Source organism: Peromyscus eremicus, unplaced genomic scaffold (genome assembly GCF_949786415.1).
Source record: "Peromyscus eremicus unplaced genomic scaffold, PerEre_H2_v1 PerEre#2#unplaced_83, whole genome shotgun sequence".
NCBI classification, from domain to species: domain Eukaryota; kingdom Metazoa; phylum Chordata; class Mammalia; order Rodentia; family Cricetidae; genus Peromyscus; species Peromyscus eremicus.
The window spans coordinates 273,884-296,748 of record NW_026734323.1 but is presented as its reverse complement, the minus strand read 5'-3'; the positions used below and the strand labels follow the sequence as shown (position 1 = coordinate 296,748).

The following is a 22,865-nucleotide window of genomic DNA, read 5'->3' as shown; positions in this document are numbered from 1 at the left end:
CATAGCAAGCTGTGCAGGACTCCTGAGGGAACATATTCAGTCCCAGCTGCATCCCTCTTAACACCCTGACTCTGCTGGCCAGAAGAGCAAGTGTAATAAGGAGCCAGAGGTCCCAGTACATAGGAACCAAGATGTGGCATCTTATTAATTCCAGTAATATAGAACACACACTGAATTCATGTGATCCTTGAGGCCTGTATTCATGGAATTCTTTGCTTCTGGGTCCAGGCCCTACCACAGGCCAAATCCTTTCTGGGAAAAGCTCAAGATGGAACATCAGCAGGTCATGTCAGACCTGCAGAAATTTGAGAATGAGAATTTGGAGGCCTCACAGAAGCTCAGTGAGCTGACCAAAGAGAAAGTCTTCCTTTGGTAAGTGCTTATCTTGGCAGGGACCCCCATCTGTTGTACAATGTCCAGTTCTCATTTTTTTGTGTTTGAACTGCAGGGTCTGTAGATGTGCTTCTAGTTTTTCTGCTTCTTAGCCAGCAGCATAAGCAAGCAGCCTTTGGACTTATACCTCTTTACTCAGTTTTGCTAAGGTTTAAAGAGTCTATTAGCTCTTCCTAGCACCATATTGTCATTCAGTAGCCTCCAGATTAGTGGTTATTAATCACTAATAACTAATTCTGTGATACTTTAATACATTGCTTCATTGTTTTGATGACCCCAAACCAGAAAAATTATTTTGTAGCATTATCTTAAGTTTATTTTGCTACTGTTAATAATTTTAATGTAAATGTCTACATAGGCCATCTAATATGTGTCCCTTGTGAAAGGCTCCTTAGATCCCAAAGGATTCACAACCCACATACTGAGAACCACTGGTTAGATGAGCAATTGGCCTCTCAAGAGGGGTGTCAGGCAGGAGCTGACTGCTATGGGATCTATGCACCCTTTGGGTCTCCTACTTCCCCAAGTGTACTTGCACATTACCTGCTGGTGTTTCCTCATGACAGTGGACTGATTAGGACAGGTGGAGTACTCCTCTTGTTTATGGAAGTGCATGAATTTCTGTTATTTGGGGGGGGGGTTTCAGAAATAGTTTGATTCTTTCAGGAAATAACTGTTCTCTGCTTTTGGGCTTGAGTGCCACTGTCATTTCTGTTGAAGGTTCTTGTTTACATCTTGCTGTGAACCTGGGATAGGGTTGGGTTGTTGAAGCATGGTGTTGTGGGTGACTAGAGGTGGCTGACATTGTCTTACTATTTGAAGTGTGTTTCCAGTGATCTGCAGAGCCGGCTCCTGATGGAGCAGAGTCAGCTCAAAAAGAAGTTGGATATGCTGTGGCAAGAGAAGGAGAACCTACCGGAGGAATGGGTCGTGCTGAAGCACCACTTGGGTGACTTACAAGTGCTCAGTAAGGATCAAGAAGAGATCAGTGACCTCCAGAACCAGCAACAGCAGGTAGGGACAGGCAGCTGGGTCACAGTTAGGTCCAGCACTATTTACTTATGTAATTTACCAAATCTACCCATCCAGACACCTGTGCTCTATCTCATCACTTTCCTCATCCATACACCCATCCATCCACCCACTTCATGATATAAAATTGTTCATTCTATGTCTGTGCATTAGTATTTCTGAGAAGTGAGTCTCCTCTGAGAATCTTGGTCATTGGCATGCAATCCCTGATACTCTTCTTGAACCTGTAGTCAATGGGGAGAAACAGGTCAATCACTCATCACACAGCTACATGTCATTATGATGGGAGGATTGCTATACACAGAATTGAGTTCAAGAGTAAAAATTTTTCTAACCATCTCCACTAGTTCAAGAGTATGCTCCCCTAGGCCATTTTAGTTCCCAGGAATGGAAAGCTGAGTTTTGGGAGTTTGCTTAAAGGCTGGTGTGCTTCTTTTAAAGATAACTGCTCCTCTATCACTTTGTTGTTTTCGTTTCAAGCCTTTCTCTGTCTCTCTCTGTCTCTCCGTGGTGTGTGTGTGTGTGTGTGTGTGTGTGTGTGTGTGTGTGTGTGTAGTAGATGAATGTGGGAGTGCAGTGCATATTTCATGTGGGTGACAGCTAGATGAGACCACTGGGTCTCTCTTTGTCAGTCAGTAAAGGTAATGCAGACAAGCCTGGAGACATGCATTTATATCCCTGGGACCCACCTTATTGATAGAAAGAATAAAAAAAATCTGACATAAATTGTTCTCTGAGTTGCATGTAGTTGGGAGTGCCAGGTCTTGACCCACTGAAACTAAGACAACTGTCTTCCCATTTCTCATTTATGCTAGAATATCTCCATCTGATGCACTCATATCAATATATTACTATGTGTTCCATTTGAGTGATTTTGGACTTTTTCTTATTTTAGTTTGGCCGCAAGGAACCATAGAAATAAATAAGCCAATGTTAAATCTTTATGAGAAAAACAGATTAAGAGAATGTGGTCATCTTGAATTTGTAGATTTGCTAAGACCTTTGTTACTCCCCAAATGCCCCAACGCATCTTCTATAGATGCCTGACTAACAATTATTTATTGTCTCTTTCTTATTCTCTCCAAGAGCCCATATGTTGTGGTGAATGTCAAGACTGTCTCTATGGCTTGCCCATGCCTCATTGGCGCTGATGAATTCTTCTAATGAGGATGACATGTTCTGTATGATTCAAATTTGGTCCAGGTCACCACCTCTGCCTTCTGTTGTCATCTACATTCCTCTTAGATGTGAGCAGTCTATACTCTACCCAGAGTCAAGGAATCCACAGAATTAGCACTCCTGAGTATGACCCTGAAATGAACATGGTGAGAGTAGAGAACTAATGGCTGTACCTTGTCCATTGATCCACAACCATGCTCTGGCACATGTGTGCAAACACACACACACAGATACACACATACACACACACACACACACACACACACACACATATATATATATGTATATGTATATATATATGTGTATATACAGATGAATAAATGTATTAAAGTTTTGAGAACAGAATTCCATACCTGGCAACTCTCAACCTAGTCTTGTCAAGTGACACAGACATTTATGGGGAAATGATGAAGAAAAACCATGTTTCCCTCGAGATTTTTAAACAAATGTTGGATGAAAGAAGATGAGGCTGCCAGAATGATGCTAGGGAGTGGACCTTAAAGGCTTTGGATGTTCTGGAAGGTTTGTTTCACATACAGCAAGGATGAAGACTTGGATCTGTGCATGTCAATAAGCACACACACACACAGACACACACACACTCATCTCTGATATTTTCTAAATGGATAGAGACCCTCAGTGAGAAACCATTGACAATTTGTGACAGTAGAGGGGAGACAATGTCTTTCCTCCTTCCTTCCCTACTGTCTCTGTCACATTCCACTACCATTTAGCACTACTGCATTCTATTTATATTATTGTTAGCTGTTAACAATCTCTTTTTCTTCTCTTAATATTTTCATTCAGCTGACAATTATGGAGGTTATAAGTGTCAGCAGGCACAAAGGGTAACACTGAAGGGAACATCCAATAAAGATGAGCTACCAGGCATGGTGATGTGGTGACATGCCACTAATCTCAGCACCAGGCAAGTAGTAACAGAACAATCAGGAGTCTGAGGCAACCTTGGGCTACAAGAGACCCTCCCTAAGACAATAATATAAATAAAAATGAAGAACAGCCTGTCTTCACAGTGGAGAGAGAGCTGACAGAGCAATATGTGGAAACATGGCCTGACTTGGCCCTGTGTGCTGTCCGGTTCTGTCTCCCATAACATGTAGCAGTTGGGGAGCTGAAGCCTCTTATTTGATAGACCAACCTGGAGATCCTGCAGCAGCTAGAACCCTCCCTAGCCACCCAGCAGAGCCAAGGCCTTGGAGACAATTGCTGGGCCTTTGGACATGAAAGCCTTAGGTATAAATCAGGGATGCTCTCCAAGCTTACATGCAGTCATAAGCATCTTGGATACTTCCTAGAGGGGATTCACGTGGCCCTGGCTCACTGGAGTCTTACTGATAAAGTGAACAGTGTGCAGAGAAGGCTTATTATATTATTGGCCTGGCCAAAGTGTCTAGGCCAAAGCTCAGGAATCTGCATGTCACCAAGACCATCATTGGCAGTAGTTATCAACCTTCTGAATGCTGTGACAGTCTTGTGTAGACATCATTCCAGGGAGAGAGAAGCTGCCTGCATGAATAAAGGAAGCTTAGACAGCAGGTTCAGTTCACAATCCTTGAAACCAGAGAAATCAAATGACAGGGGATGACAGCACAGTTTTCCCAAGCAATTGCTATTAGATTGTTGTTGGAAAGCTCCCAGGGTCACTCATGTCTCTGTGTGTGTGTGCCCGCTCTGAGACCCTTTGCTTCTCCTCATAGGGATAACCTGTAACAGTCAGAATTTCCCACAAACATGGGCTTGTTTTTCTTTCTGATCAGTAGAGAGGAGTGCCAGGACCAAGACTTGTTGTGTAGAGACCTCTGGAGAAGCTCACCTGTAGAAACCAACCCAGACCCTGAAACCAGAGCCAGTGAAAGAAACACACCCTGGTGTAAAACCCAAGGCAGTGAAAGAATCAATTTAGTCCTGAAACCAGAACCAAGGAATCACACCCTGACCCTGAAACCACAGCCAAAGAAACACACTTTGTCCCTGGAACCAGAGCCAGTCAAAGAAATACACCCTGGCCCTGAAATTAGAGCCAAAAGTCTAAAAAGGGTCAGTTAAAGAAACACACTTTGGCCCTGAAACCAGAGCCAACTCTGTCCTTGACCAACTAAAGCAACCAATTGCTGAGCAGGAAATCCAACCAATCCCTGAGCAGAAATATCTTCTCCCTGAAAAAAACTCCATCCCTAAGCACCTATGTCTGTTCATTTATCAGCTGTTCTTCTCCAACCTTGCAGAGGCAGCTCTTCTCTTGGATTCCTCCTTCAAAAATAAATCTCTTTCTTAAAAGATTTTTAGGTGAAGATCTTCTGATTGCTGGGAAGCTCCTTTGGGAGCAGAGCAGCGCAGAAGAAGAAACAGATACTTCTGCTGGGAAGCTCCCTTGGTAGTGGGCAGAATTAACAACTTTGTGTCAGAGCCCGAGCATATTGCTACATTTCTGGGAGGGGTTCTTCTTTGGCAGAGCAAACCAGAAGTAACACCTTGGGCCAGAGATGAAAACAAAAGGATATCTCTGCTGGGACATTTCCATAGGGGTGTAGAAGTAACCAATCATCTTATTAAATAAGAAACACAGAGCCAATACAGAGATAAAAGCCAAGAGGTCAGAGCAATAGCTAAGAGCTAAACACCTTACCCTTCACTGTCGCGGTGGTCCTACCTCTCCGAAAGAGACCCACTTCCTGTGTCTGTCTTTTTTTATAGAGTTTCTGTTTTGCCTCCTCCTTGGTTGTAAACCCAACCACATGACCTCCTAGTCACTGCCTGGCTGTACAGACCTCCAGGTCTTCTATGGTTGGTATTGAGATTAAAGGCGTGTGTCTCCAATGCTGGCTGTATCCTTGAACACACAGAGATCTACCTAGCTTTGCCTACCAAGTGCTGGGATTAAAAGCGTGCACCACAACCGACCAGCTTCTGCGATGGCTTGCTATTAGTTCTGACCCCCAGGCAACTTTATTTATTAACATACAAATAAAATCACATTTCAGTACAAATAAAATATCACGATATAGGGGAGCAGAGCAGCAGAAGAAAAGGATACCTCTGCTGGGAAGCTCTCTTGAGGGGGAAGGGGCAGAGCAGAACTCATCTGTAATGACTCTCTCTCAGAGGGAAGTAACATTGCTACATCCTATCTGGAGACCATCTCCCACTGCATCCCAGCTTCAATTATACCTTGACTTTCCAACAAGTCAGTATACTTTCTCCTCACAGCTGTAGGTATCCAGGATTCCTCCCTTCAAGCTGTAAATATAGCCTTACTACAAGTCAGGATACCATTCACTCCAGAGCTGTAACAATTGCTGGTGTGGCCTGACTTCCTGAAAGTCAGGATACCACTCCCTCCAGAGCTAAAACACTTGCAGGTATGGCCTGACTACATTACAAGTCAGGATACCTTTCCCTCCAAAGCTGTAACAATTGCACCACCTTCAATAGTAAGCATATTACCTGCCTGGAGGCCAGGTTACTTGAAGAAATAAAAAGGAAAGTAACCAGATCTCTGGAATGCTCAAAGTAAGAGGAAGTGTGTTATATGGCAGCTGAACATAGCTTAGAGGGGACCAGGGAGTGGGGAAGTACCAGGTGGCGCCCAAAAAATCCAGGCATCTTTCTCCTACAGGATTTGTGTTCAGAATTATCATTCTATTTTATGCATAAGACAACTGAGCCATCCAGGGATGCCTAGTGACTTATGCTGAGGATGAGATCTATCTCGCATTGTGAACAGGGGTATTGTGGTGGTTTAAATAAGAATGGTCCCCATAGGCTCCCATATCTGAATGCTTAGTCATCAGGGAGTGGCATCATTTGAGAAGGATTAGGATGTGTGGCATTTTTCGAGGAAGTGTGTCACTGGGGGTGGGGCTTTGAGGTTTCAGAAGCCAGGTGTGGCCCAGTTCTCTCTTGGCAAATCAGGACATAGCTCTCATCTACTCCTGCAGCAGCATTGGTGTCACCATGACGGTAATGGAGTAAATCTCTGAATCTGTAAGCAAGCCCACAATTAAATCCTTTCTTTTATCAGAGTTGCCTTGGTCATGGTGTCTCTTCACAGCAAGAGTACAGGGACTTAGACCTTTAGCAGAATATTCTAGTCATATTTCTGTGCTTGGGTCTGTAGGGAAGAGGAGTGTAGCTTCTATCTTGCACACCAGTGGTGGCAGACCTGAGCCCAGCATAATTATTGGTGCTATGGCAAGCTCCCACCTGCCACCACTTTCAGGGGCATCAGAGAGAGTTTGTAAACCTCCCTCTGGCTGCTTTATAAAACTGCAGAAGTAGTTCCCTCTTCAGTGACAAGTTACTTTTGTGGAGGTGCCAGGGGATTGGGAAAATAAAGATAATAGCTGGGGTCATTAGGACCACTTCTAGTACCTGGATGCTGTGCTGGAGAAGACACAGTCTTGCCTGATGCCCATTCTCTACCTGAAAGGCATCACGGGCCTCAAGAGTCCTCAGAGGGAACAGGTGAGGAGCAGTCCCAGCAGCCCCTGCAGCCTTCCTGCCCTCCATCTCATTTCAGCTCACTGAGGGTGAACCCAGTTCAACTGAGGGTTGATCTGGTTGAACCCAGTGCTCCATCTGTGTCTATCTGATGACACTTTCTCTCCTATCCTTCTGCTATGATCATGGAGAGGCTCCTGGAAAGGGCGCCTTGGCTACAGGTCAGTTTGGTGTGAGATAGTTAGCAGGGAGGTGAGGTGTGACATTAGCAATTACTTCCCCAGACAGTCTCTTGTATCTTGGAGAGCTCTGGCATCATCTCTGATATTACCAGTGTTGTGGAGATACCAACGACCCTTGGGGCATTTGTCCAGTGCCTATGTGTTTCAACCAAAGACATGTTGAAAAGACTGAGCTGGCTACTAGAGAGAGAGAATGGAGAGCACAGAGATACCAGAGAGACACCAAAGGAAGGTGGGCTTTGGTCTCAGTGTAAAACAGCAAGAAATCAATGTTCCAGGGGAAGGCACTGTGATTCCTCGACAGGGGGTTGGGAGCTTCCTGGAGGAGTTGGACTTGATATGGACCTCCCAGGAAGAGGGCTCAGCAGCTCCTCTGGGAAGCAATGGGCATATCCTTCTTTGGGTTCCTAAAGAGTAGACCCAGAGTCAAGGATTTCTGATGTTTAGTTTGGCAGAGCCAGGAGCTTACAGACTGCTCTGCTGGAGGTCTTCTGCTTTCCCTCTGAGTGAAGAAGGAATCAAGGGAGCTATTTTAGTATCATCACTGCTCTTCATCCCCACTCCATTCCTTTGGTAATTGTTGCACTAAAAACAGAGAGAGGGAACTGCCCTGGCAAAGCCTGAGGTTCTCATACTTTATATCACAACCACTAGCAGGGCAGGAGTCACCAAGCATTGATGTCTGCCAGTGAGTCCTAAGGTGTCTGAGATCCCAGCTGCATGGGTGGCACCCAGATCTGCAGTGTAGCCTGAGAGCTTTTAGAGGCAGTGTATTAGGACAGAGACAGTCCATTTCCTGACAGCACAGGGTGAGGAAGTGTTGGTGAATCTGATGACTAAGTTTTGTCCTGCATGACATTTCCATCAATATGAAGGTCTGCAACATCCAGGAAGTGACTTGGGAACCCCCCCCCCCATTCCATAAGTGCTTGTGGATAGTACCAGTTTTCCTCTGGCTCTGACAAAAGAGGACTGAAGACTCTGAAGCCAAGGTGCATTCTGTGCAACTGTGAATCATCCCAAGGAGATTGTCTTGTGCAGGGAGGCAGAAGAAGCAGCTGACCTCTGAGACACCCCCTACCTATAAAGGGGTGGGTGATTTGATAGCCACGGAGTAGGGTGAGACTCCACTGGGCTTTCAGATCCTGCTAGGGCAGAGTCTCATCTGCCAGTCACTTCCTGAATGTGTATGCTTCTGTGTGCCAGGGTTTCCTGAGATGAAGCAGTGTGTAGGGCAGGTCCTGTCCCTTGGCTTCGGGAATCGGGTATTCCTGAGATAGCTAACCTTGGCTAGCATGGCTTGTCAGTGTAATACACCATCTAAAAGGACACAGTACACCTCATGTCACTCATTTGTTCTGGGGTCCAACAAGTACACTTCCTAACCTCATTTCCTAGAAACTTTTATTTCTCATCTAATTGATTAGAGATCTTAGGAAGGGAAGAGCCATTCCCTGGGCTGTTTTTGAAAAGTGAGTCTTGAACTCTCTACAGATAAGTAATGAAAAGGTTCTAATGAGGCAGAGAGAGGCCTCTGGTTCTGTAAGGAGTAGGTGCAGAATGACATCCCTGTGTCCATGGGAACGCTCCTGGAAAGGGCAACTATTGGTTAATTAGAGCTCAGTAGCAGGTAGGTGAGTGCTGTTGGCAGTGACCCTAACAGTACCTTCCCTGAACATTCTATTCTACCCTGGAGAGCCCTGAGCATCCTCTTTCATGTCACCACTGTTGAGGCAACACCAACTGCCATTTAGGGCATTTGTACAGTGCTTCTGGGATTCACAAAGACATATTAGTGAGACTGAGAAAGCTACTTGGGAGAGAGAATGGACAGCCTAGAGAAGAGAGAGAGGCAGAAGGAAGCTGGCCAACTGTCTCACGGTAAAACAACAAGAAATAAATGTTCCAGGAGAGGGTTCAATGAGTCTTGTGGAGGGAATGGGGAGCTTCCTGGAGGAGGAAGGCCTTGAGCTGGGCCTTCCAGGAATGGGGCTCAGCAGCTGGGATACTTTGGGAAACAATGGGGCTATGCTGCTTCTCTAGGTTCCTAAATATCAGACACAGAGGATTTCTGGGGTGAGTTTGACAGAGATCTAGAAATTATCAAGTCTGCAGCTACTGTGCTAGGGGAGCTCCTTAATTTCATTCAGAGTGGAAACAGGGCAGCAAGAGGCACAGGATGATAGATGAGGAATCTCTGTCAGGATAGAGTGTTACTGAACTTCACTGAACCTCAGCAGATTCCTTTATGTTCCATGGATATCTAATTATAATAACAGGTATATTATATCCCTTGGGCATTCACCAAGGTCCCAGTCATTCAATTCCTCTTGGTACTAGACACAGATGGTCAAGGCTTGGTGCTGCTAAGCACTATGGACTCCAGGACTTTCCTGCACCACATCAGATATGAGCTGAGGTTGTACTTCAAACCGGCATGGCTTCCAGGGCCCATGGGACTGCAGTGGGTGTTGAGGCACATATCTAGCCACTGTGGTGGGGGACCTAGATGTGGCTTATATGTCCCAGCTTAAAGATAGCTGCCCTGTTCTTTCAGAGCTACTAAGGTTCCAAGCACTTCTTCTTCCCCAGGCCTCTACTTGGGACTTAGTGTAAGTATTACAGCTTTAGGGGGAACGGCTTCCCCAACAGAAGTGTTACAGCTCTGACCCAGCAGGCAAGCTTTCCCCAGTGCAAATTTAACAGCTCTGCTCTGGTAGGGGAGATTTCCCAATGCAAGTGTTAACAGCTGTATACTGAAAGGTATCCTGGAAATCAGGAGACAAGAAATTCCACAAAGTCATACCACACAACATAACTCACACAAGATACTTATTGAAATGGAAACCCCAAGAAGGTGGCTCCTCTGCTTTGGTGAAAAGCCACAGGGAACTGAGCAGAAGGCAGTCTATACAAGGGGTTTCTTGGGGGTGTGGAGTTTTCCAGTTTGGCCTGGGATTGATGAAACTTTGGTGAACTGATTTGGGGGCAAGCTCAGAGATTGATAGGATTCTTTTTCCTGGCCCAGGTCATGGGCTTGGAACAAGTCAGGGTCAAAATGTTCTTTCCTTGGCCCTGGTCTCAGGGCCTTCACGGTCAAGTTCTTTCCTTGGCCCTTTTACCCTAAACTTAGCATTACATCTCCTTGCCCTATGATATGCAATTATGTAAATACAGTTTTTTAATCTACCTCCATGAATGACTGGGAAGGCATCATTTCTACTCTCCATTCACTGAGCAGGATCTGGACATGAACAAGGTAGAGAAACTGACCATTCAGCACTTGTCAAGAGGAAGAGAACACATTGGGATTCAGGAAGAAAGGAGAAGACCACATGCCACCCAAAACGTTGACAATGAGAACCACTCACTTGGCACTGGCACTGGGCTCTAGTCCTTGAAGGCTGCTTCCTACCTGTGATCTCACATGACCCTTGCAAAGCAAATGAGCCACAAGCCACTGACATCATCAATGAAAGCTTTGTGTTGTTCCCAAAGTACCTCCCTGCATAGCAGCCCTCTGATCATAATGACATGTAGGTGTGTAATTTGTGACTGACACAGCTCTCTGAATGTACGGCAGCTTCTAGCAGAGCAAGAAGGTTTGCTTGACAATTATACAGTTTCTTGAAAGAGGCTAACTCTCCAGAAAGACTTGGGAGTGATCACAGAAATCAACAATTAGATGGTATGTAGGTGGGAGTCTGGATGGATGGGTCGATGGTTATTTGGGTGTCTCTATGTTTATGTTTGGAAGGTGGGCACCTGCCCCCGCTGCCTCAGCTTACCTGCTGCTGCTCAGCAGAAGGGTCACAGATAATCTCATGGGCCTCCTTCAAGAGCTTCTTCAGCTCCTCACAGGACTCTTGCAGTTCAATCTGCTCCTTCCACAGCTGTCTGTTCTTCAGTCTCAACACATGTACACTCTCCTTCCACTGAGTTCAATCTCGAAGGATCTGGCTGTGGAGGTAACTGAACAAGCGCCAAAACATGGTGAGCCCCAGCCAACCTCCTTTGCCCAAGTACCACCAGGGCTGAAAAGTCCCAGACTCCCAGACAGCCCAAGAATGGAGCTCTCAGTAGCCAAGCCAGCATCACTTAGATGCAGGCCAAATCCAGAGAGTAACCAAATTCCAGAAAGATTCAAAGTACTTCTGAAAACCCTGATGTCAAAAGGGATCCTGTCCCCCTGAGAACAGGGTGGAGCCCACACCTATGTTTAACTGTCCATGATACTGGGAAAGCATCAGCAGGTAGAGGGCAAACACTCTCGGAAGGAGGGAAGAAGTCCCAACCGAATTAATTCTCTCTGTGGCTACCAAGGAAAGCAGCTCTGTGAAGCCCTGGTCAGAGCCCCAGAGGTACTAGGATACCTGACAATCTCTTCATGGTACAAAACATTTTTCTATCAAGGGTCTCATGAGGATGGCAGGACAACACTTGGAGGGGCTCAGTGTCTTTTTACACTTAGCAAAACTGAGTGCAAGAGGCACAAGGCCAAGGACCACATGTCAGACTGCTTGTTAAGAGGCAGACAGGCAAGAACCAGAGCCCTCACTTGGAGTGAAAGAGAAAGATGGCAGAATCAGTGCCTCCCAAGATAAATCAGGCACATACCTGTAGGATACATTCTCCTCTATCAGCTGTTTGACCTTGTTCACACTGTCACTGATCTCCATGGGCAATTTCTGCAAGTCCAACATCACCTGCTTATGCTCCTTTTTCAGCATCTCAAAAGAATTCAGCCTGTTGTAGGGCATGGCCCCAGGAGAAAAGGACCCCATGAACACAGGCCACAAGGATCATACGGAATCAGGCTATGTTCTGAACTCCTCAGCCCCATGGATGCCACTGCCTGACATACACTGGGACCTCCTGGTGCTAAATAAACTTCCTATCATGTCCTCAGGCCAGAAGAAGAAGGTTGTCCAAGGGGGTTATCCAGGATGCATGAGCACCCTCAGTGGACTTGGAGCTATAGATTATCTCTCTAAGAATATCCTGGGAGTCTGTGCCACATATCTGGTGCCATGGAAATCCTATGGTGACATTTTTCCTGTCTTTACCACAGGGATTCCCATGCCTGGGTACTTCTCCTTATACAGAGAGGACCAGAGCATACATTGAGTATTTCCAGGGAGGAATCTCAACTTCAGGAAGGCTTTATAAACTCCACAGGGCCAGTTGGTGGTGGCAAACACCTTTAATCCCAGCACTCTGGAGGCAGAGGCAGGAGGATCTCTGTGAGTTCAAGGCCAGCCTGGGCTACAGAGTGAGTTCCAGGACAGGCTCCAAAGCTACACAGAGAAACCCTGTCCTCGAAAAACCAAAAAAAAAGCCGGGCGGTGGTGGCGCACGCCTTTAATCCCAGCACTCGGGAGGCAGAGCCAGGCGGATCTCTGTGAGTTCGAGGCCAGCCTGGTCTCCAAAGCGAGTTCCAGGAAAGGCGCAAAGCTACACAGAGAAACCCTGTCTCAAAAAACCAAAAAAAAAAAAAAAAAAAAAAAAAGAAAAACCAAAAAAAAAAAAACCCTCCACAGGGGATTCCAATGTTCCATAAAAGTGAGATCAGTGGCCAAGCTTCTCAAAGTGGAGCTTGCTGGTGTCATCACTGGCTAGTGTCTACACTGGCATCCCCTGGAAAATGTGAAAATGGCAAATCCTCAGGCCCTGCCACAGACCCTAGACCTCCAGTACACACACGTACCCTCATGCCTTTTAAAACACACACACACACATACAAACACACACACACACACACACACACACACACACACACACACACACATGCACACACCCACCACATATACTCAGAACGCACAAGAAATGAAGGGAGTTTGCACTGTCTCAGAGTATAAGAAGAAGCTGAGAAAAGCCTCAGGCTATTACTTCCCCCCCACACAAACACACCACATACATTCAGGATGCCCATGAAATGCTGAGAGGTGGAACTGCCTCAGAGTATAAGGAGGAGGACAAGGGAGAAGCAGTGAAAAGCATCATCCTTATAGCCACAAATTGAGATGGATGAATGGGACCAGGCCCCTCCAGCTGCTGCCAGGAGCCTTCAGCACATTATCATCTGCTGGTCAAGTGCAAAGACTCACCACAAACTCACAGAACCTAGCATCTCCCACAAGCCAATACCTGCCAAGGCCTCTTCAAATGCATGTTGAGAGCTCACACACTAATGTCCCCCTATCCCCAGACTGTAATTCAGGCTGCAGGCTCTGCTTTTCATTTGGATTAATTGAATGGCCTCTGTCTCTATCTCACACCTAACCAGGTTCCAAATTCTGCCTCACCAGTGTACTCAGGAAAATTAGTTTAGGCACCAGGACACCCTGGAGGTTCAGCCTCCTGTTCCTCAGGAAAGCTTAGCTACACACTCTGGGGTCAAGATGGTCAGCAGAGAAGTGCACATAATGACTACCTGTTCTGCAAATCCTTGTCTGTATAACTGGCCAGGATTCCATGCAGTTCAATTTGCTCATATGATATACTCTGTAGCTGAAGGGTGAGTTTCTCCAACTTTGTCGTCTGCTGCTCCTGCTCAGTGGAGGTGGAGGTTTGGGTTGGTGTCTTCCCAGTAGTCCCTGCAGGAAGATTAAGCAAAGTGACTTGTACACCTGAATGGCATAGGGCCAGGAGAATCCATGCTAGTCCCAAGAGGAAGCCCCGGGAAGAGGAAATGCTAGGGACCCACTGAGGGCCCCAAAGTGTAGGGCAGCTATCCTCAAATTGGTACCCGTGAGCGTTGTATCTGTCCTCAATCACCATGGCAAGGCACGTGGATCCCTCTCTAAAGCAGTCCCCCAGCCCTTGAAGGCATAAGATAGCCCAGCCATGTAGATTTGGAGGATAGTGTCACTTCATATCTGATGTGGTACAAGCAAGTCTTATTGTCCCTAGAGCATAGCAGTACTAAGTCCTCATCACATGTATCCATGACCAAAGTATCTGAATGTCTGAGACTTTGGTGGATGGTCATGGGAGTTTCCCTCCCTTCTTATTGGCATCAGATTCCCATGGAAACTGATGGAATCCACTAGGATGAAGTGCAGCAACACCCTACCCAGAGAAGGACACCTAATTAGTTACCACTTTGCTCCTGCTGGCCTTCCTTTTCATTCAAAATGAGATTAAGGATCTCACAGAAAAGCCACTTCAGGTTTGAAAATTCATGGCTCTGAAAACTAACCATCAGACATTGTTTACTCTGGGTCTGCTCTTAGGGAACCCAGAGAAGCAGGATAAGTCCATTGCTTCCCAGAAATTCACAGATGCTGAGCCCTACTATGGAAGGCCCAGCTCAAGCTTCACTTTTTCCAGAAAGCTCCCCACCTAGGACTCACTGTGCCCTCCCCAGAACCATTTATTTCTCAATGTTTTACAGTGAGACAGAAGCCAGCTTCCTTCCACCTCTCACTGGTCTCCCCCTGTTCTCCATTCTCTGTCCCAAGCAACCTTCTCAGTCTTGCCAACATGTCTATGGGCAGTGAAAGAATACCCCACAGTCACCTGGTGTTCCCACAACACTGGTGACATCATGAGAATGCCAAGGACTCCCCAGAATATAATAGCTAGTCATGAGAAGGAACTATTGGGCTCACTAGCAGTAGCCCTCACCTACCTACAAACTACATCTTCTGCAATTCACTGGAAGCCATACTGACCTTCCCAGGAGCCTTCCCAAAAACACAAGGGAAGACCTTCATCACCTCCTCATTACAAACCCTGTGATCTCTTTTTGCTTCATTATAATATATTCACTACATCATGGACAGGAAGTTGAAAACTCACTTCCAAACACATCCCAGGAAATGGCACATCCAACTGGTGAAACCTCTAGTCAATAACACAAGAAAAAAAGGTTTCTAGGTAACTAAGTAAGGATAGTGAGGAGGAAAGTTCAGTCCCCTGAAAGCAACAAGCACATTGTGGAGGATTTACAAGGCTGTTAGTGTGGTGGGAGATTGGAGGTGTCTTGTCAGAATAAAGATAAGTCCTGTAGTCGATGAAAATTACCTCTGAACTTCAGCAGAATTCATTCCAGCCATCGTTGATACCAAAAGTGTGTTAACTAGTGACATGTCAGGCTGGAGATATTAAGAACCAGAGTTCCCCAGGGGAGCCCTCAGACACAAGAACAAAAATTCCCATGAAGAATGATGGGCCATTCCTGCATTCAAGTTTGACAAAACATGAATGGCTTTTGAGAGGCCACACAGAGAACTGCAAGGCATTTACAGAAAATCAAAATTTATGATATTCATGAGGAGAGTATGTAGTGTGTCTCTGTTATGGTTCTTCACCTAGAACTACACAAAAGCCAAATTCCTTGAACTTGAGCCTACTGTGACAAAGCACATGCCCTTAGGAAAGGTGACACAGCCAGCTTAAATTACAACATCCATTGGAGCATTAGAAGGGCAGGCAAAGTGCGCAAAATGAGAGATAATAGGGGTCCTTTGCCCTAGACCTTCCCCAGAGCCACACTTCACACTTTTGAATTACTGATAGTCCTAAAATGAAGAGCTAGCACCATGTTCAGCCTGGATTGACAATTCACCAGAAGTCTAGACTGTGGCTTCAGAAGTGTACTTGGTGGACCCCAGAAGAAATGAGTGATGTGGGTTAAACTATGTCCATTCAGATGTTATATCATACTGACAACCATGTTAGACAAGGTTAGGTAATCAACAATTCTAGAAGTCAATGGACACCACCTGCCCTACACATTACCTCATCTCAGTCAATCCTGACACACTAAAGGATTATCAGGAAGTTACTGACAGATGAAACTTTGCCCTAGCTGGTTCTGAAAGATGACTTGAGTCTCTCCCTCTGTGGATGTCAGTTCTTACATCTTTCTATAGGGAGATGGGTGTCTCCTGTATCCCTGCACAGGGTGACCTAAAATACACAAGCTTCTGAGCCCTCAGCCTTGTCCTTTCCTGGACATAATCCTGGAGATAATTGCTACACTCACAAGCACTCAAGTAGTATAGGGATGCCCAAATCACTTGCATGATGCTTCAGAGTCTCATGTTAATGGAGAAGCCATGCAGCGGCTGAACATAATCAACGTTTCACAAAGGCATCTTCACTGGCAGCTCAGGACACCTACATCCTGTAGGAAGGGGACAGTCTCAGTCCGGGCCCACTAAATCTAACAGTTCTCAGGCTGAACTGAAGACCTGGGTGCCACCCACAGCTGGGAAGTCAGTAATCTTAGGGGGTCAGTGAAAGACAGCAGCACTTGGTGCTTCAGCCCTGCTAGTGTCTACGATGTAAAGTAAGACAAGCTCAGGCTTTGCCAGGGCACTCTCCTTTCCCTGTTATTGCTGGCACACAATCTAAGGACTCCAGTGGGGGTGAAGTGCAATGATGGTACTGAAATCTAAACATTCCTCTGTGTCTCCTTCCCCACTCAGAGTGAGACAGAGGGTCCCCAGCACAAAGACTACAGTCTTGTCACTTCCTGACTATGTCATATTAACCATCATGAACCCTTGCTCTGGGTCTGCGTTTTAGGAACCCATAGAAGTAGGATAGGTCTATTGCTTTTCAGAAGCTCCAGGTTCCTGATTGACCCGGGCAGGCTCAAGCCCATCACACCCAGAAAGCTCCGCAGACTCTTCTCTGAACTCACTGTATCTTCCCCAGGACCATTGATTTCTCCATTCTTTCCAGTGAGACCTAGGGTCAGCTTCCTTCTGCCTTTCTCTGGTATCTCCACAAAATCCATTCTCTTTCTCAAGTAGATGCCTAAGTGTTTACACAGTGTCTATAGGCAAACTGTATAGGCATTGAAAGAACATCCTAAAGGCACATGGTGTTGCTACAACACTATTGACATCACAGGGGATTCCAAGACCTCTGCTCTCCAGGATACAATAGAATTCCCAAAGAAGATACTCCTGATGTCACAAGGAACAGCCTTTGCCTCCTTGCTAATAAATTCTCCCTAAACTGACGAGAAGCTGAGATTTCTTTCCAGGAGTTTCTCCTGTGACACAGGTGAAGCCATTCAGTACCTCCTCCTTCTAAAGCTGGGAATTTTTCTCTGCTTCCTTAGAATCTTTTCACTACTTTACCCATGGAGAGTTGAACACTCACTTTATAAGCACTGCCCAAGAATGGACCTTCCTCTCCTTAACAACCATACTCAATAATATGAGAAATAAAGCATGCCAAGGAATTAGATCAGGATGATGTGGAGGAGGAGGGTTCTGAAGTTAGCAAGCACCTGAGGAATGCTAAGGTTAAGGGAAGATGGCCATTGAGAGTTTGTAAGTGAGCTGAGACTGTTATGAGACCCAAACTCTTCTACAATGTCCTCTCTATGTGCCTGGTGTATTATCAGGCCTCTAGAGTAACAGGTTATAAAAATGAATCTTTATATTAAAAAGCTTCCTTCTTCCATATACTTTTATAGGCTTCCAGAAAAAGGAGTGGTTCAGATTACATCTGGATTAAAGATCTGAATTAAAGGTGTGACTTCTTTCCTCAAAGTTCCACAATAAAATAGTTCTCCCTACATTAAATTAAGTAGAAATAGACCACAGGTGTTCCCTCTATTTTGGGGTTATATTATTCCCAGATGCCATCATGTTGACATCTAAAAATAGACATCAAAGTCTTAATCCTATCTACTAATATTCTTGAGCAAATGGTTCTATCACAGATTGAAAGGAAGGAGTGGCAATAATCAACAGGTACATGGGAATCAGCTGTAGATCTCATGGTCATGATGACTCTCAGTGGCTGTGTTATGGCCATGCATGGCTAAAATAGGATGAAATACCAGTCTGCGGTTTCTTGAGTAAGAGGGGAGCAGGTGGAATCCCAATACTTTAAGAATCTGGTCTTTCTCTATAATTGAAGATTTGAAATTCAAATAATTATGTTTCGTTTGATAGTAACTGTGGTTTTTTTTTAAGTGCCCATAGATAAAAAATGGTGCTCTTTAAAGAAAAAGAAGAAAGGCCTAAAATAACAGCAGATTGGATCTGTCATAAAGAGGAGGGTGTCTCAGACCATGTGAATTTTGACTTGAACTCCTCCAGACCATGTATTGCTTACTCCATACATTCTGTGATGGGAAAACCTCCTTCCTAAAACAAGAAGGACTGGGATGACTACTGTGTGGTCTTCATTGTCATCAATAGCTAGATGCCTCCTATTGCTTTCAAAGCAAAAAGGGTCCCTTTAGATTTGAAATTTCTCTAGGGTCATACAAGTGGGATTTCAGGCAACAGCACCAGAATACAAATCCTACTCCAGAGTTGACACCACCATGATGAGCATGGGCACTGTAGTGTGTGTCTCCAAGAGTACTGGCATTGGAGAGTGTTCCTGGTGCTGCTTCAGAAACTTGCAACATATATAATTCTGAAAATGGAATGGAGCCTTCCACCAAATCAAGCAAAATTGACTCCTCCATTTCTTTAGAAAATAATCTCTGGCATGCAGATGAGTAACTCAGGCTTGTATTGGGACCTAGCCTCTGTAATAAGGGGCAGGACCTCTGATGGGAACTTTTCCACCACAACACTTCAAGAAAGGTTAAAGCTGATGGCAGTCAACAGCTACTCCAAATGTCCCCACTACAGTGTCAAGAACCATGGCTAGGCATGTGTCTCCCTCCCTAACCCTGACTTTGGAAGGCATAAGCTAGCCCAGCCATATAGAATTCGAGGACAGTGTGAGCTCAAATGTGATGTGATGCAGGTAAGTCCTGTTGTCCCTAGAACTTAGCAGCACCAAGTCCTGATCACACTTCCCCAGGACCAAAGCTTCTGAATGTCTGAGGTTGTGGTTGATGGCCAGGGGAGTTTCCCTCCCTTCTTATTGGCATCAGGTTTCCATGGAAAGTGTAGGAATCCACTAGTATGAAGTGAAGCAACCCCTACCCAGAGAGGGACAGATCATTAGTCCTTCTGTTCCTCCTGGCCCTCTTTGCCAGTCTGAATGAAATCAAGGAGTTCCCAGAAAGGCAGCTGCAGCCTGAATAATTCATGGCTCTCCTAAACTCACCATGAGAGACTCTTGAATCTAGGTCTGTTCTTAAGTAGCCCAGAGAAGCAGAATAGCCCCATTGTTTCCCAGAAGCTCCCAGATGCTGAGGCCCATACTGGAAGGTCCAGCTTAACTTCACCTCCTCCATGAAGCTCACTGTGCCTTCTCCAAAACCATTTATTTCTCCAGGCTCTACACTAAGACCAAAGGCAAGCTTCCTTCTGCCTCTCTCTGGTCACTCCATGTTCTCTATTCTCTCTCCTAAGCCGCCAGTTCAATCTTGCCAACATGTCTATGTACACTGAACGAATACCCCACAGACATGTGGTGTTGCCACTACACTGGTAACATCACAGAGAATATCAAGGGCTCTACAGGATAAGATACAATTTCTAGAGGAAGAACTACTAGGGTCAATTCCACAGCCCTCACCTATCTACTAACTAGCTCTTCTGCAATGCACAAAAAGCCATGTTGACCTTCTCAGGAGCCTTTCCAGAAACTTAAGAACTTCAGTACCTCCTCTTTACAAAGCCAGGATCTGTCTCTGCTTCATTAGAATGTTTTTACTACTTCATGTATGGCAGTTTGAAGTCTCTATTCCAAACACATCTGGCGAAATGACTCATCACTTCTTCAGATCTCTATTTAATAACATGAGATATAATGGTTGCTAGGGTATTAGGTCAGGATGGTGGGGAGGAACGATCAGTCCTCAGACGTAAACAAGCACATTGTGGAGAATCCCCAAGGCTGTTACAGTATGTGGATGTGGTGGGAGATTGTGGGTGTCCTATCAGAACAAAGATAAGTCCCACAATCAATGAAGAAAATTACCCCTAATCATCAGCAGAATACATTCCATCCCTCATAAACTACCAAAAGGTGATCAACTTGTGACATGTCTGCCTGGGGATACTAAGAACCAGAATTCTCCAGGGGAGCCCTCTGACAAAGAGCAAACACTCCCACAAGTATAAGGCTCCATTCCTGCACTGGGGTTTGAGGAAAGGTGAATGGCTAGTGAGAGGCCACACACAGACATGCAAAGGCATTTACAGAAAATCAAATGTTTCATAGTCATGGTGATAATATGTAGTGTGTCACTGCAGTGGTGCTACCCCTAGAGCTACACAAAAGCCAAATTCATTGATTGGAGCCTCCTGTGACAATGTGCATGCCCTTAGGAAAGGTGACACAGCCAGCTTAAATTACAACATTCATCACAGCATGAGAGAGGCAAGCAAAGGGCACAAGAGGACAGGTTATTAGGGGTCCTTTACCATAGACCTTTCCCAGAGCCACACTTCACACTTTTGAATTTACTGACAGTCCTGAAATGAAGAACTAGCACCATGTTTGGTCTGGATTGAAAATTCACCAGAAGTCTAGACTGTGGCTTAAGAAGCATCCTTGGTGGACCCCAGAAAAAATGAGTGATGTGAGGCAAACTATGTCATTTCAGATGTTCTATCACACTGACAATTCATGCTAGACAAGGTGAGCTATCTCAGTAATACCCAATTCTAGACGTCAAGGGACAGTGCCTGCTCTACACACTACCTCATCTCAGTTAATCCTTACACACTGAAGGATACACAGAAAGTGACTGACAGATGAGTCTTTGCCCAAGCAGGTTCTGAAAGCTCAGACTTGAGTCTCCCCTCTGTGGATATCAGTTTCCCATCTCTCTATAGGGAAGTGGATGTCTTAGAAGTCAGTTGGTCTCCTCTGTCTCCCTGCACAAGAGGACCCAGTAGACAGCCTCTTAAAGCTTACTCACAGCTGTAGAGGATGCACCTTGGCTGCAGAGCCCTCGGCCATGTGTTTTCAGATGCATGGAGATAATTGCTACTGTTATGATCACTTGGGTAGTGTAGGGATGCCGAAGTCCCTTCCTTGCTCTAGGCTTCAGAGTCTCATGTTAATGGAAAAGCCATGCAGGGACAAAACATAGTCGTCAGATTCACAAAGCCATCCTCACTGACATTCCAGGACACCCAGAGCTGGCAGGAAGGTGACAGTCTCAGTCCAGTTCCACTGAATCTAACAGCTCTCAGGCTGGAGACCTGTGTGCCATCAACATCTGGTATTCAGAAACCTCAGGGATCATTGGAAGACAGCAGCACTTGGGGGTTCCTGCCCTGCTAGTGGCTGTGATGTCAAGTACGAGAACCTCAGGGTTTTCCAGGGTACTCTCCTTTCCCTGTTATCACTGGCACATAAGTAAAGTACTCCTGTGGTTGTAAAACACAGTCATGGTACAGAAATCTCATTAATTTCTCTGTACCTCCTTCCAAGAAGTTTCCAGTTCTTGAGCCCTCACTCTGGAAAGCTGAAGCCCACCACATCCAAAAAGCTCCCCAGCCCCTTCCCAAAACTCACTGTGTCTTCCCCATTTTTCCATGTTTTCCAGGGAGACCTAGGACCAGCTTCCTTCTGCCTCACTCTGGTCTCTCCCGGCAGTCCATTCCCTATGCCAAACAGACCTCTGAATCTGGACAGCATGTCTAGAGGCCAAGCTTGTGGTCACTGAACAAATGTCCTCAAGGCAGTCAGTGTTGCTACAACACTAGTGACATCACTGGGGATTCCAAGAGCTGTCCAGGATACAATAGAATGCCCAGCAAAGGGTCTACTGAGGTCATGGGGCAAAGCCTTTGCCTTATTACTAATTAGTTCTCCATGAACTGAGCAGAAGCTGTGGTTTCCTTTCCAGGAGTCTTTCCTGTGACACCAGGGAAGTCATTCAACACCCCTCCTTCCAAAGCTAGAGATTTCTCTCTGCTTCTTAAAATTTTTTTTCAGTAATTCACCCATGGGGAGTTGAACACTCACTTTATAAACACTGCCTAAGATTGGCTCTTACCCTCCTCACATCCATACCCAGTAATATGAAAAGGCATGCCAAGGAATCCGGTCATAATCATTGAGGAGAAGGGTTGAGTTCTCTGAAATAAGCAAGCACCTGGGGAAGGCTACAGTTAAGTGAAGGTTAAGCTTAAAGGAAGTTTAGGATTTTTACTCCATCAAACTGGCTTGCAAGCATGCTTTTTTAGCATTTTCTTGTTGCTAACTGATGGAGGATGGCTCACCCCTCTGTGGGTGTGCAGGTGATCCTGGGCCTCACAGGAAAACTACCTAAACAGAGCAGTAAACAGCATTCTCTGTTGTTTTTGTAGCCCCTGCCTTGGGATCTTGCCTTGGGTTCCCCTGATGATGGACTGTAACCTGTGAGGTGAATAAACCCTTCACTTTCCAGATTAGCTTTTTGAACTTTTATCACAAAAATAGAAAGCTAACTAGAACACTTGCCATATTCTCAGGGCACGCTTTCATATCTATCCTTCTCCTTCCAGCTTGTGGCCTCTTTTTTCAACAATTATAAACTTTCTGGACACTGTAGTCTGTTGCAATATCTACTCTATCAATCACACCCACTGCTTACATATCTCTATTAAAGTGTTTTTTATCTCATATGTCATCTTTCTCTCCAATATGGCATGCTTCCCTACTTTACTCTTTTACAATTAT

General features: G+C 45.4%; 1 protein-coding gene across 1 annotated transcript; it reads right to left on the bottom strand.

Annotated features, from left to right (window-relative positions):
- Positions 1-1,574: 1,574 nt before the first annotated feature.
- LOC131901466 (disks large homolog 5-like) lies at positions 1,575-21,885 on the bottom strand. Its single transcript, XM_059252605.1, has 5 exons — positions 21,717-21,885; positions 13,741-13,903; positions 11,900-12,053; positions 11,096-11,242; positions 1,575-1,649 (listed from the first exon to the last, which is right to left on the bottom strand). Exons 1-5 carry the CDS (start codon positions 21,736-21,738, stop codon positions 1,575-1,577), a joined length of 561 nt encoding a protein of 186 aa, XP_059108588.1. The 5' UTR covers positions 21,739-21,885.
- Between the last annotated feature and the right edge of the window lie 980 nt (positions 21,886-22,865).